Source organism: Actinia tenebrosa, unplaced genomic scaffold (genome assembly GCF_029948245.1).
Source record: "Actinia tenebrosa isolate PJP-AT-01 unplaced genomic scaffold, QUT_ActTen_1.0 PGA_scaffold0__85_contigs__length_37466705, whole genome shotgun sequence".
In the NCBI taxonomy this organism is placed as follows: Eukaryota; Metazoa; Cnidaria; class Anthozoa; order Actiniaria; family Actiniidae; genus Actinia; species Actinia tenebrosa.
This window is the reverse complement of record NW_028292569.1, coordinates 1,647,437-1,663,058: the sequence shown is the minus strand read 5'-3', so window position 1 is coordinate 1,663,058 and position 15,622 is coordinate 1,647,437. Positions and strand designations below refer to the sequence as shown.

Genomic DNA, 15,622 nt, shown 5'->3' with positions numbered 1-15,622 from the left:
GACTGTGACATTACCTAATTTTTTTTCATGGGGGAAGACCGCCCTCGAACTTCTGACGTAGGACTTGTGTTCCACGTGTTTCTTTTTTATGGCATCCCTGGGTTTCATTCCCGTAGCCCTGGCTGCCTCGTTGTTCAAAGCCGCGACGACCTGGGGGAGCCTCTGAGTCCATTCCCTGTTGCGTTTGGAGGGATCTTCCAGCTCTTTCCAATACTGGTACCCAAAGAGACGCTCAGCCAGGGTCTTATTAAATCTTTCGACGATGCTCTGACCCCTGTGGTACTCAGCTTCGGCTCTCCTAATCTTAGTGCTGTGGTCTTTCAGGGTCTTAGTAACCACGCCCATAAACTCTGTCCCCGCATCCACTTGCAGCAGCTTGGGCCATTTCAAGACGCGCTTATAAATCCTACCTAGGGCTTCTGCGACTTCCCCAGAATCCTTGCTGGTTATGGGTTCGGCGTCCTTATATCTGCTTGCGATATCCACTACGGTCAAAGCGTATCTATAGGTCTTCTTTCTCACCTTGTCATGTGGTAAGAAAAGCAAATCCGCCTGATGAACTTCATTGGGGGCATTTACGGTAAAGCTGGGCCTGGGAATGTACTTCGGCACGGGAAGATAAACCTGCCAGATGGTTTGTTTTTTCAACCAGTTCTTAGCCGTTTCTTCTGATACCCTGGCCGCGGTCGCGAGTTTCTTGATGGCCGACGCTCCTTTCCAATAGCCTTCAGGCCCATAGTAAATCCTTTTGAGTTTGTCCTCTACGCGGCCCATTATATGAATTCCAAAACGAGATTGATCTTGCGTCCGTTAAAATCCACCGTCTTTCCGTCCACTTTAATGGTGATGTTTATGCTTTCTACCAAATTAGACAAGTCATAGCTCAAAGAAATGGGGGTGTATTCTACTGGGTCAAATGGATTACCTTTGGGCAGAAACTTGGACATAAGAGAAGACTTTTCTCCATTGTTGTAACTATGGACCAAGTCGCAATAGACTTCGTAAGAGGATGCGACTTTCCATTTCACATCATATGTACTGCCGCTATTTATCGTGGTACTAGTAAGGCCCAGGAGTTCTACCAATGAACTGCCCTTTAAATTAGCGCTTCCACTATTTTTCTTGAATTTCATTTCATGGGGTAATCCTGTGGTAAGAGTATATCCATGCTTTGCTAGCTCCTTAGCCAGTGTTATGGGGGTGTAATGGGAATCTGGTATTTTTGGTTTGGTGCCGGAAGTTCCGATGACAAAGCCATTAATTAAATTATACCAAGAATTGTACAAAGAACAACTAACCAGCCGAACCCTTTCCGCGCGGATGGGGGGATTCAGATAAGTGGTAAAGTTATTCTTGTCGCTTTCCAAAAAGACGATCATTATATTAGATACGCCAAAGCTACGCCTCCCGCCAGCCCTGCGACTCCTACAAAGACCAATTCATTGTCTTTTTGTTTCTTAGAAGGCTGGTAGTAATTCTTAAACTGAGGCTTTCTTAACCTAAAGTCGGGGTGCGCCTGTGCATAAAGTCTAAAGGCGTAGTCTGTATTTTCGAAGTTCTTGTCTGCTTGCATTTTGTCTTGGTAGTTCTTGTCCAACCAATCCCTGTAGGCTTGTCTTTTTTCATTCCAAGCTGCCACGTCCCGCTGATATTTCTCCAGCGCTAAGTCGTGCCTCTTCCTCTCAGCGTTAGATTCTGCGTTTCTATCACCGCTAACTAATTTATCCAGATATCTACCACCATAATTAGCCCCTGTAAATGCTAAAGCTGCAATAACTCCACCTGCGACTAAGCTAACCATTATATGTTAGGCAGGTACTTTTCCTTCCGTAGGTAATCCTTTAGCATGATAGCCCCGCCTACGGCAGCGGTCATTTTAGCAAAATTAGCGAAGCTCTTGCTTGGGTCTTCAGTAAAGTCTTCTTTGAGCACTTTCTTACCCACCCAACCAATACCCGCAACGATGGAAGTAATAATAGCTGCTTCTTCAACAGTTTTCAACAACGCGGTCGACATTATATTACAAAGCGAGAAGGTTATTCCATTTCAGGGATCTTACTTTTTCTAACCTCCACGGGCGCGTGATATGTTGCGGCCTCCCACTTTACTTTTGGCTTCGTAGCCCGCCATTGTAAGTAGAGGCTGCCTGCTGCTATAGCGACTCCTATCGCGCCAATGACGTAGCCGGGATTCCAAAAGGATCCCTCTTCTTTTTCCTCCACCTTTTCCTCTTTCTTTGCTTTGTTCTTCCTGTTCATCTCCGCGAGCTTCTTTCCGGCAGCGACTCTGCCTGGAGATTTAGCCTTGGTAATCTTTTGCTCGGGCTGCTCTACCTTCGACTCTGGTTCGCTCATTTATATCTAAGGACTTGAAGGACTTGATAAGTACTTGAGAATGACTTAAGGATGACTTGACAATGACTTGACTAAGTACTTGACAATGACTTAAGGACGACTTGGCTAAGTACTTAAGGACGACTTGATAAGTACTTGAGAATGACTTGACAATGACTTGACTAAGTACTTGACTAAGTACTTAAGGACGACTTGACTAAGTACTTGAGGTGACTTGACTAAGTACTTGACAACGACTTGACTAAGTACTTGAGGCGACTTGATCAGGTACCTCAGTAAGTGCTGCCTGGAAGACCTTTTCGACTTCTCTGTCCTTCTTGAAGTCCTTCCAAGAGGCACCAAAGGTGCCCGCAAGTTCCTTCAAGTCGACATGCTGAGCTACGTGCAAAGCCGCAGAGGCGACTGCCATTAACTTACCGCACTTCAAAGACAACCACCCGCAGGTTATCTTAAGTTCTTGGGCGATAACATAGTCATCTCTTATGTCCTTCTGTAGTTGCTCCACGCCGTCTATAGGCAGCGCAAGTCCAAGCAATTTAGTCGCAAGTCGGATAGCGGAGTCTGCTACGGCGTCCGTGGTCTTACTTGCAAGGGCAGCCTCGTACCTCTTATGGAACTTCTTGACTTCATCTTCTGACAACTTATTAACCTGCTCATGGGTAAGTTCCTTGCCTATCATTTCTTTGCACTTCCCAGAAGACACAAGGATGTTAAGTTGTTCCTTGAGGTTACTTTCATCTAGCTGCGTGGGGACTTCATCTATCAACTGCTCAATGTCCATATATGTTAATGGAATACGGAAACCTCAAAGAGAAGATCATCTTGGAATGTTGGTGCGTTTTTAAATGCCGCATGTATTCATGCAACTGTTCCTTGGATATCTCACCCCCATAGTCGCTTAAGATGGTTTCCAGGTCACTCCGGCTCGGAGTATAAAATACGACAAGTGAACCTATGTTTTCCCTGAAGGGCTTAGAGACGCTGGTAAGCTGCTGGGAAAGCAACCAAACGCTGATATTGTCATGCCTACCGCTGAAGGCAAGCTTCACCAACTCCGAAGTGCGTCTTTTTACGTCGTCCCCGCAGGCAATGTCATCCAATATGAGGAGTGTCTGCGTATCTTTAGGGAATTGCTTGTGCCAGAACTTCAAATGGCTGGATAACTCGTTAGGGTCTAAGATATCCACAAAGAAGTCGTCATCGTTCACTCCTATGCCCGTCCAGGTGCGGTTATTCACATAGGTGGGACATAATAACACTATGTAGTCGAAGCGGTATCTAAAGGGTCCTAATAGCTGCTCCACTACGAATTGGGTCTTTCCGCAGCCGGTGGGTCCTACTATCAGAGCATTGCAGGGAATATGGTTCGGATCCATTATATATACGATGGACCCAGTGGAAGCAGTAAGAAGGATTGCCGCCGACGCAAAAGATAAAAGAGACACCATAGAAATGCAAAGGGAGGAGATCGATCGGTTAAAGGAGCGCGTGCAGGAATTGTATGATGAAATGTGCAGCCTGAAGCGCGCGGAAAGGTTTGGTGCGCTTTTGACGATGGCCGGTTGGGCAAAAGAAAGCATTAAGGACTTTATGCGATATCCCCTGTAGAATGTTAACAATAAGGTTAAATCTTTGTTAAGTATATGTGGAAACTATTCCAAAGAGTGTCTCAGAATGTTGACGTTTAGGTTAAATCTTTGTTAAGACGTGCCCTTCAAAGGGGTTGTTATTTTTATTTATTATTATTATTAAATATCCCTAATTATTCTTAATAATAATAAATAAAAATAAGAATGGGATTTGAGACTCTTTGCACAAACCCAACTTTACTATTTTAAGCCGCCTACTAATCCTTACGGGCTTTCCACATATACTTAACAAAGATTTAACCTTATTGTTAACATTCTGAGACACTCTTTGAAATAGTTTCCAGGCATCCTTAACAATGTCAACATTCTGAGACACTCTTTGAAATAGTATCCGGGGCAAAAGAGTCCATTAAGGACTTTATGCGGTATCCCATATAAGGGTTATTAAATCCTTATTATATATGGAGTGTGAGCGGTGTAACAAGGAGTTCAGCAGCAAGCAAATGTTAAAATACCACCTGGAAAAGAAGGTGTGCGCTAAGAAGGCACGCGAAAGGCGTTGTAAGGAGTGTAATCGACTCTTTAGCAGCGCGCAAATGTTGGATTACCACGTGGATAACCGCGTTTGCCTAAAGAACGTATGTGAGCGATGCGAGGAGGACAAGAACGACGAATGGCATCGACATAGATGCTACGGTAATTACGATCTGCTGGGCGTAGCATGCGAGGAGCACGGCGACGTTGCTGCACGATGTTGCCCAAAGGAAACCCAAAGGAAGTTAACGCGCCGGAAGAAGGAAATTGACCAGCGCTTTGCGGAGTTTGACTGCGTCGAAGGCGTAAGGTGGGAAGATAGGGAATATTGGGAGGCAACCTGCGAGCGTTGCGGCTGTCAAAGAAGTGACCAACATGTTTGGCAGTGCCTCTACGACGGTCAAGGCGGCTTTAAGGAGTACTTAGATCGCTTTGAGGCCTGGCATGCCGGCAATGAGGCGGCAAGGAAAGCCCGTAGAAGTTAGAAAGGACCTAAGATAGTAAAGTAGGGTTTGCGCAAAGAGTCTCAAATCCCATTCTTATTTTTATTTATTATTATTAAGAATATTCGATAATAATGAATTAAGGATATTTAATAATAATAAATAAAAATAAAGACCCCTTTTAAGGGCGCTTGCATAATCTAATAATAATAAATAAAAATAAGGACCCCTTTTAAAGGTATATGCTAGCCTACGCAGCCGCCTTCTTAGGAGGATTCCTAATCACCCTTTCAATATATGGACTGTATTACTTGCGAACTACCTGCCGACTGCATTACCCCTTGTAAGCCGCCGCGTAAAAAATACACCTGCCTTCATTGCGACAGGGTATTCTCCGAAGGATCCTTTGTGGGGCATTGGTGCTCCGCGGAGCAGCGGGCGCTTAACTACAAAGAGGAGATGGAGTGACTGTTCTTTCAATGTCAAACTTCCATCGGCCATTTACCTTGCCATAGCTGCGTAAGTGGGTGAATTCCTCGCCCTGAATTACGTACCGCACGCAATCCGGCGCCCAAAGGGAATATTCCTTGCCTTCTAAGTCTTTGAGGACTAACCGTAAACGGTCGATGTCTTCGAAGACGACGTAATTTTTTATTTCGTATGCTTTACCGTGGACAAGATCACGCCAATGAATTAAGTTGAGCTTCATTATACCTATGGAATATCTTTAGGTGCGTTTTCAAAGTGTCGTAGGATTTGAACCGCTTTACACAGCCCTTACAGGGAATACGAATGCCATCCGCGTAATCCATCAGGGCACGGCAGATAATGTCGTAATCATTGCTAACCATAGTTAGGTAACCATTTACATCAAGCTGCGCAATTTTTTTGGATTGCTTCGCGGATAAGACGCCGTTTCCTTTTGGGGTTTTCAACTCAATACACAACCCGCGGTATTTCTTATGCGCATTTAGGATTAAGAGGTCGGGTTGACCGGCTTGGTAGCCTTTTCGCCAGCAGGTTATTCGCTTGCTGTCTGAATCTTGAAGCTCGCCAAGACCCGGCGCTATGATGAAATCGGGGTAAAACCTACGTATGTAGTCGACTACCTTCGCGTGTAGGTCGGCTTCATTTTCGATCTTAAATACTAACTTGTTTGGGCCGTCGAAGCGCTTGTTCATCGCATATTTACCCGTCTTTCTCAACGCGGGTAGGACTTCTTCGAGGACCCAATCTTGGAATTCTTCTGCCTTTGCCATCTTCGAGGAGAATATCAACTGATACAATCCGGATTCGTTCACATACAGGGAATGTGGGTGTGAATTGGAAGGGAGGCGATTCACCTCCATTCTAAGTTCGCTAAGCCTTACCTTGTATTTATCGCGAACGTGCACCTTAATTGCATCTTTTGGGCGTTCGTAGCCCAATGCGGCCGCTACTTCCTTTGCTTTGAAGTACAATTTATCGCCTTGCACGACTTGCAGTTTCGTACCGTTGCTTTCAAATACGCGAAGCATTGTATATTTAAGAAATATTTTAACATTGACGACTTCATTCCTCAGCCGTCCTAGTAGGCAACGCTTTTCAATTGGTTCATTTCTACGCTTAACTGCGCGTCAGACACGACGAAGACGTAGCAGTTTATTTTGTCGCCGTCGCCGGCATCGGTGTTCTTGGTGCGCTTGATCTCCAATGTTATGCCATCCTGCGTATTTACTAGACGTAAGCCCTGACCATGCAGGTCTTCGTCGTTAATGGTGCGCATGTCAATCCATAACGCATACTTATCCTTAAAGAATTCCTCAGGGCTAATTTGGTCGCCAAACTTGCGCATTGCCTCCCTGTACACGTCTGCAGGCTTTATTCCCTGGGAGTAAACCTTGTTTGGGACTCCGTTGATATTCACGCCGACGTTAGTAATGTTGGGGTTGTGAAAGTCTTCGGAGTTGCGCTTACCAGCCTCATAGGGTTTGGCAAACACCAACATCAGCCCCGTGAGACTTCTTCGCGGGAGGTTAATGCTTTGGTTGATAACCTCATCCGTCTTATCCAAGAAGCTAAACGTCTTATACATTACTACGTGGTCGTATAAGAATGCCTTCCCGGAGCTGTATTCCATGCCAGCGCTACGGGCCAGCTCTTCGCTGTACACCGTTTCGTACTGTAGCTCTAAGTTGGTAATAGAGTATGGGGTTGTTGTGGTAAGTGCAGTGCTTAGCCCACCAATGATGTTATTAGCATCTGCTAAAGTTACTTCAAACTGCAGTTCGGCAAGCTGTCTTGGGTAATACACACCGTGATTCGTAATCACTTCAAAGTCTAATGGTATGACATACTTGCTACCATAGGCGGTCTTTATTCGCTTTGCGTCTGCCACTGCGGTTTCTCCGCTGCCGTCAGTAGGTTGCGTTTTCGTAGGTGTGCGGACCTTACGTAAAATGACACTACCAATTCCTTGTTCTATCCTTTGCGCGCGGTCAAAGGCCGTCAACCATAAGTCTTTGTACGTGGTATACAGATCGTACCTATTTAAGTCCAGCAAGGATTCCCCGGCGAACTTTACGCGCATCTTAGAAACAATGTTGCGACCCACGTTGTTAACGATAATTCTTTCGTCTGTGGGGTCAGACTGCACCGCTAGGTCAAACCTTAGCGCCAGGGTGCCGGGAACTAAGACTAGGTTATCCGTTAGACGGGGCACGCCCACGTACAAGGTTTCTCCTGGCTTCGCGCTGGATGGTGTGAACGTGACCCGGTGAAAGGTGCGTTCTGCTTTCAGCCCGCCAACCTGCTTAGGTAATACGTTGGGATTTAACTTTGAGCTTATCATATATAATGGAAGTAGAAGGAACGGATTTTGACCCCCTTACCGAAGAAGGCCAAGTCGATATTAACGATGAAGAATACGATGCATGGATTAAGGACGCGGATACCAAGCCCCTAGTCTACAACATAGCCTTGATAAGCAAGTATGGCAATAGGTGGAAAAGCTTCAAGGCAGCCTTGAATCGCATGTGGCAATCAAGGAACCGCGGCAGCCCCGTCCCCGAGTACTTGGAACTTCAAAACACAGACGAAGCAGCCGCGCGGGAAACCGTAGAGTGGGCAATGCAAGAGCTAACGCAGCGCTACGACAACTTTGATGCTGACGACGTAAAGCTTACGGAAAAGGGAAACAAAGTCCTCATAAGCGTCCAAGACTTAAGATTTCCCGACAAAGACCGCTGGACAAAACCGCAACCCCTCTTTGATGAGGAGGGCGACGTTAGGGGCGACGTCTCAAGATTAAGAGGCTTTCAGCGTGCTACTAGAAGCATGTTAGAAAGGTTGCAAACCCTGAATGAAAAGGTTGCGCTAGAAAGGCGCGCTATCGAACTGCAAAAGGCGCTGGAAGAAAAAGAGGCGGCGTACGAAAAGCAAAGTCGACTACTTGCTAATGCTGAGAAGAAGTTTAGTCAACGAGACGTAAGAATGGAAGAAATGACGAAACACTTAGATCAGGCTTTACGTGATCGGGATAAAGCAGAAAGGGAGTTGGAGGAGGCTAAGAAATCACATGCTCCGACGGCGGCGTTAGAAAAAACGCTAAAGGAAAGGGAGTCAAGCTATAAAAAACAATTGTTGCGGCTGGGTCAAAGTAAAGACGAAAGCATACTGCAAATTAAACGAGAAGCCGAAAAGGCTTTAGATGAAAGGGATACAGCTCGACAGGCTTTTCGCCTTGCTCTGCAGGACCTAAACATGAGTCAGGAGGAAGTTAGGAAATTACAAACCACCATAGAGGGTTCTTTGGTGGAGCGGCGGCAGTTAGTTGCTGAAATCAATATTAAAGAAGAGCAAATCCAGCAAAAAACTCAGGCCATCGAAGACCTGGAAAAAAACATATCCGAAAAGCAGGAAATAATTGCGGACCTAACTCGTCCCGAAGAGGAAAGGGAGGCTGCCCAAAAGGAAGTAGAAACCCTTCAGGAAAGAGTCGCGGAATTACAGGCGCAAAAGGACAACCTGGAAAGGGAGTTGGGCCTTACCACCAAGGAAAAGGTAAAAAGAGCTCTGGTGAAGTATGGCGTTCCACTGGCATTTGCGGTTGCTATTTCGAGCGTAGTAGGAGTCATCCTATCCGCGCTTAAGGCTACGGGCGCGGGCGTAAAGAAATTAGGCAGTGGGCTGACGGACTTGGGAAAAAAGATGGCAGCCGGCCTTCCTGGGCTGCTGGGTTCGGTTGTTTCCTTGGCACTTAGGGCCGGCGGCGAACTGTTAAAGTTCGTGGGGAATAACATTTGGATCTTGGTCGTCGCTATAGGAGTGGTACTCCTGAAGAAGATGAAGAGGTAACTCCTATCCGACAGGCGCCGCCTTCTTAGATGGTTTCTTGTCCTTCTCATTGGGGGCCCTGGGCATTCTCGGCTGGGGATAAGTAAATATGGTATTAGCCCCGGGCTGATAATTTGGTGTTAAAGGTAAGACGCTCATGGTGCTAATGGCCTTATGACACCAAGCAGCGTCTACAGCCGTTTCAAACTTACCATTTATTCGGAGGTTACCGGGGTTGGCGCCAGAGTTGGCGGCATCGCTGGGGCGAACCTGAAGCTTTGCATATTGACAATTAGCTATCATATGAAAAGTTATGGGCGTTAGATCTTCTTCGCTAAATGGATTGGGTTCCGACGAAAAATGGACTGAATGCCTATTACCTTTTGTCCTATAAGGCGCCAATGGGGTATTGGTCTCGTCTACGATTCTAAAGCCGGCATTACAACTCCACCCCGTGTTAATGCTAATAGTACATATTATCATTCCTAAGCCCCCAACCTTTACCCACAATCCGGCGTCGTACCAATTATCATTTTTGTACTTTCTCTCCTCTAAGTCATGAAGAAACCAATATTCCTTTATGTGTGGGTTCATATATTCTAGGCATAAAAGGCGTCATCTTAGAGGCTTAACACCGTAAGAGTGCTAATGGTTGCGTGATTATAAGGCTGATCCCTCTGATCTTCTATGCTATTTACCGTAGCCGACGCCGTGTCATCTACGCGTATTTGCAACTTTACCTTCCCGTGGCAATCGGTAACCATGTGTAAAGTCCAAACCGAGAGATTTTCGGTGCTGGTGTCGGTCGGTTCTACTGAGAAATGTACGGGCTCTCTGTTGTTTGTCTTCGTGCGCATGGGCTGTAATACTCCATTATCGTCACAGAAACGAAATCCTACGTTTGCATCACTCGCCGTACCAATGCAAATACTGCATATTATCAACTTCTTTCCTGAGTAGTTTAAATTCACTGACATACCCTCAACGTCCACCCAAGACGCCTGGGTGTATTTTTTCTCGCCTGTGTAAGTCGTATAAACACAATCTACTCCAGCTACGTAGGGGTTGTTCATCGCCATATATAATAACTCAGACCAACGCTTGCGGCGGCTAAGCCGGCTTTTAATAAGTCATGGTCATATTTCTCGGTAACCTTTCTTACTGGTTTCTTTGGTGGCTTCTTCGATGGGGTTTCTACGTGCGTCTTCTTTGGCTTCTCTACGAAGTGAGGAATGTTCCTGAGAGTGTCAGAGTTCACGTCGTTCACCCCAAACTTCATGTCCTTAGTAGCTCGTTGAAGCTTGTTGTTATAACCCACGACGGAATCGGCGTTGATGACCAAATTACTTGGCATTAGCCAACAACCCGGTGATAGGGCGTAATCCAGCCGCGCTTTAGACTGCTGCACCGCAAGTTGATATCTTTGAACTGACTTAGAAATCACATTCTCAATAACAGCGCTTTCAAAGAGGACGAGGAATACTTGTTGGGTTTCCTGCGACGCCCCGGAGGCATCTACGATGGGGCTGCGAGTGCTAACCTGGGCCCCTAGAATGCAGTAAACAAAGGCTTCGATGCTTCGATTAATCCTTGCGAGATTCTTTAGACCAATGCCCTTTGCGGCAAAGAAAGGCGCCCAAGGATATTTCTCTTTGCTTTCTATGAAGTAAATCAAGTCACCTTTTGACGCTTTACCCCCTAAGTCGGAGAATTCCCATCTGCTAGGATACCCCATACCCGGCGTTTCTATGCTGGCGCCAACATACGAAGCATAGGTGTAAGTCTCTCCTAAACCATGGGCGGCACCCTCTTTGTTGCGAAAATCAGGGTTGGTAAGCTTAAACTCATTCCTTAATCGCTCCCATGCGACTTTGTCATATTTGTTATCCTTCGGCTTAAAGATAGTGTCACTAGGAAGCGGCGCTCCTAACTCAAACAATATCCTACGAATAGTAAAAGCAACATGAAATCGCAGGAAAGGAATATGGAACATGTCCGCGGCTATACCGCATCCTTTAGTAGCAGCCCAGACAGCAAAGTTTAACTGCTGCGGCCAATACCGCATGTTGGGACCTGATAACCATTCTCTGGATTCTTTCCCTGAGGTATGTTTCATGGCAGTTTCTCTAAAGATGTCTCTGACTTTTATTTTGAAAGTCGTAGGGCCCACGGGGATTTCTAAGGAGGTAACCATCTTAGCAAAGTCATTTGCGCCACCTTTGTTATCGTAAAATGGGTAATCCTCCGTTGCCGGTAATAAATTCTCTGGAAAATTAGGCTGCCTTTCTTTATGCTCGGGTTTTGGGTTCTTTGGCTCCAAGTCCGCATTGCTGTACATTCTTTCGCCGTTATAGTAAATCCCATCGGGTCTTCTTTCGAACTTACTAGGGTCTGCATGCGGAAACATCTTCCTAAATGCTCCCCAGTTGGCATAATCCCGGTTGTCGTGATGTGGCTGCTCCTCAATATCATCCCCAAAAGCGTCGTACATTAGTATATATAATGGATGTTATACCTTCAGCACCTCAGTTGTACCCAGATGTTCCCACTAAGGATACAGGTCCTAACGAATTAAACGCTGAAAACTTTAGGCTCAACAAAGCAAACTTAATCCTGGCTTACTTGGAAGGGCAAGCGAAACACTACGAAGGGGTCAGGAAAAAGTACGCCAGAGCCCGAAGCATACTACATAAAATCGCGATAACTTCCGGCTCCATGTCTGTGGCGTTAACAGGCACTGGCGTTGCTACTTCGCTTACCGGACCTGGAATAGTCGTTGGCGTTCCTTTGGCCAGCGTTGGAGCTGTCTGCGGCATTGTTTCCGCTGTTACGACAGGCATTATGAAGCAATTGTCCGGTAAGATATCCAAGCACGACACACACATAGCCCTAGCAAGAGCAAAGGCTAACACCATCGCCGACTTGGTGTCTCAGGCTCTGCGGGACCGCCGCATAGACGACGCGGAGTTTTCTTTGATCCTCGCGGAGGAAAAGAAATACGGCGAATTAAAGTCGGGCAATAAAAAAACCATCGTGAAAGATCTTTCCGAGGAATCTCGCAAACAGATCTATCAGAAGGCAAAAGAGGAGCTCCAAAGAAAACTCGCTCAGTAGACATCTGCTTTGAAAAGAACGTAGGGGGATTTCGGCTGCACATTTCATCTTCTCGGAATCCATTCTAACAGCGGGTGGTTGGGGTCTATTTGCTGGAATATTTCGTAAATTACGTCGGGGTAATAAGGAATATCCTTATCCAGCTGACAAAACATCCACTCGGCCCTTTGCATATCTGGGACATCAGGAATACGCCTACCGGTAATTTCAGACAAAAGATAGGGAATAGCTTTGTAATATTTCCCTAGCTTTAATTTTTTCAATGTCTTTCGTAGACTTTGTGGGGTTGGCTCTTCTAAGTGGTCTATGATTTTCTTCTTTACTTCGTCGCTTAAATATACCGGATGTAAACCTTGGATATGACTCATCCAGTCCCTGAAGTATTTTAATCTCTTATATGGCGTTTTCTTACGACCTCCATTGGCGTAATACTGCTCTCTGGTAGCATTTGGTACGGCATTACGAATATTCTTACCACACTCGTAACACTGTGCTGACGTGTCGTCTTCTATTTGCATTTTCTTACCACAACACCAAAAGGGTTCTGGCTTAGGTACGATAACTTTAGGTCTTAGACAAATTATGCAAAAGTCGTTAACGAACTTCTTACATTCTTCGCACTCCATATATAGACTAACATATTTAAGTGCGCTGTTGCCCTCAACCACACTTGGAGTGGGGGGTCGTCCGTAGGTGGATTTTTGACGCGGGTCTTACCCCGTGTTGAGATTGCGCTGTTGCCCTCACGGGTAATCCTGGCGTAAACTAACATATTTCGAGTGCGCTGTTACCCCCACGGGTAATCCTGGGGGTCTCATAGGGAATGAGGGCTACGCAAACACGGGTTAGTGACTTTAAACGGAAAATCCTCGTGTGGTCACTGCGCTAGAACCCCCATTCCCTATACTACTAGATCAGATAAACTAGTATTTTATTAATTTTAAGCCTGGATTAATGCCATACAATATTTGGAAAATATCCATTGTACACTCGCATATTGTCTGTTAAGAATATTACCTCTCATTTTATGTCCGGATATTTCGATTTCATAAGAATAAAAGATGAATACCGATAATTTCTATGCAAGGTGTCAACAGTAATTTCAATGATGCGATTTAATTTTTCACTTTTTCTTATTTCGGATCCCTGAACAGCAAACACTGAAAGCGGCTGTGGGGGATACTAAGCAAGGATTGGATTGGTTTGTTGCACAGATTGAATTGGAATCTTGGATTTTAATAAAGAAAGGAAGAAAGGAATCAAGGAAAAGCAAAGAACAAAGGAAAAAGATCTTGAAAAGTTCAGCGTAAGAACCAATAAAGCGGTCAAATAATAGGAGGGATAAAGTAAATGAGCTCTTATCAGGTATTTCGAAATAAATAGACCTGAAAAATAATTATCATAACAGGAAAGAGAAAAGAAATAAGCATTCAAAATTCGCGAAAATATGATTCATTTGAATTTTGTAAGAACCTTTGGTGGTAGGGCATCTTTTGCTTACAATGAATGTTTTTTTATACAAAATTTCGATTTAAAACTGAAAAAATATATCTTTGCGAGCTTTGAGCTTACTTACTTCAAATTCAAACTTTGTAGTTTTCCACTAATTTTAACATGCTCTTTTTAGCCTGCGAATTTTGGAGACCCTAATTAAGACCGGCTTAGACGGTACGATTTTCGCCTACGACTATCGTATACAACATGTTTGCGCCATCCTACAACTCGAGTCGTAGCGTGTAAATCAAGCCCACAACTCGCCTACGACAGATGCGAGCGTGTTGTATACAATAGTTGTAGGCGAAAATCGTACCGTCTAAACCGGCCTTAAGAATAACATGAACGAAGATACTTAAAGAAGTACATGAAATATTCATATATTCATATTTACTTCAAGGTGGCTATAAGAACTGTGAACTATTAACAGCCACTTAGTCCGTATATTGATTGGGCTTCTTTCGTTAACTTCTAGAGCTATCAAGGACGAAGTCTGAGACTCTTTTGGCTTCAAGCAAAATAGAGCAACACTGATTTCTACACATTTTCTTGAAAAACGAAAACCAGTCATTATTGTTCTGTTGGCAATTCAAATAATGACAATTGAAGCCAAAAATTGAGTTTTAATTTGAGGAAATAATCGAATACTGAAAAGGTTCTTCTCTTGTCAGTGGATACTCCGGATTGAATGGATATCTGCATAGGCGCTAGCCAGCAAAGAAAAGCAACTTAAACAACGATAATCGTAAGTATATCACTATGTCACAACACATAAGATTTCTTATAGTACTTCTTGTAGTGAGTATTCTGAAATATCGTTTCATTCAATTGCATATGTCTAAATATCTTCTGACATAATTTAAATGGAAGATCCCAATTTTCTATTAGTATACAGTGAGGTCTATTATGTTAAGCCTTTGCAAATATTTTTGTCTTTTTTTTCTTCTTCTTTCTCCCTCCCCCCTTTTTTTCTGTCTTCTCCTTTCATTTTTTTCTTTTCTTTTCGTGTCCCTTCATTTCTTCTCCTTTCCATTCCTTTAGATTCCGTTTTTTCTGTTCCTTTTCTTTTCTTTTTCTTTCTAGCCTTTTAGCTAGAACACGAGTGTCAGGTTTTTATTTATTTGCTTTGTTCAGAAAGCAAGTTAACATTATTTGACTAAACTCGAATCTAAGATTTCAGAGAGGTTTCTAAGCCACCAAGAAAGAAATTAAGATCGCTTGTTCGTGATTTTTGTTTGTTTTTGTTTTGAGATTCTCCTCTAACGGCTTTGACTCATCCGCGCATATTTCAAATTAGAGTACATTGCAGCATTCCACTTACTATATTTAATTATATGCGTTTTGATTACTTCCATTTGACAAAGAGGGAAGACCTTGACTTTGAATTTATGATAATGCTACCAAATTTAAGAGATTTAAGTGTGAAATTAATGTCCATTACTTATATTTTCTAAAGTAGAACAAAATGAAAATGAAGTTTGAAGTTTTTAAAAGTACATTGCTATGTGATTGAAACGATGCAACCATTGTTTTCATTTGTGCACACAAGTTTATTTCCTATGCTAATTGCAAGTAAGAACGCAGGTCTTGGAAATTTAAAACGAAATGTTGTATATATAAATAGTTAAGTAGAATGCTGAGATCCAAAGACGATTATCATTATAATTATTGTCTAGACGAACCGAAACTCGTGAATTTGACATTGAACTTTCTTTATCTTTTGTAAGACCAGTTATCAGAGTAAAAGAAATCGAAGATAGCTGTCCAGAAAAAAAAAAAA

At 44.0% G+C, this 15,622-nt stretch overlaps 2 protein-coding genes across 3 annotated transcripts in view; one reads left to right on the top strand and one right to left on the bottom strand.

Annotated features, from left to right (window-relative positions):
• The window catches only part of LOC116305979 (QRFP-like peptide receptor), a 46,520-nt gene that overhangs the window by 25,324 nt on the left and 5,574 nt on the right, over positions 1-15,622 (top strand). Inside the window, exons 1-2 of one of the 2 annotated variants that reach the window (XM_031715995.2) lie at positions 13,592-13,713; positions 14,318-14,587. The gene's annotated coding sequence lies outside the window, so the exon portion shown is untranslated. Of the gene's footprint in view, positions 1-13,591; positions 13,714-14,317; positions 14,588-15,622 lie in introns of those variants that run through there. The other variant, XM_031715994.2, reaches the window with a different exon arrangement.
• Positions 9,256-11,574, bottom strand: LOC148913176 (uncharacterized). The gene is made up of 2 exons (XM_089027367.1): positions 9,975-11,574; positions 9,256-9,327 (listed from the first exon to the last, which is right to left on the bottom strand). The coding sequence occupies exon 1, from the start codon at positions 11,570-11,572 to the stop codon at positions 10,304-10,306; it is 1,269 nt and encodes a 422-aa protein (XP_088883493.1). The 5' UTR covers positions 11,573-11,574; the 3' UTR covers positions 9,256-9,327; positions 9,975-10,303.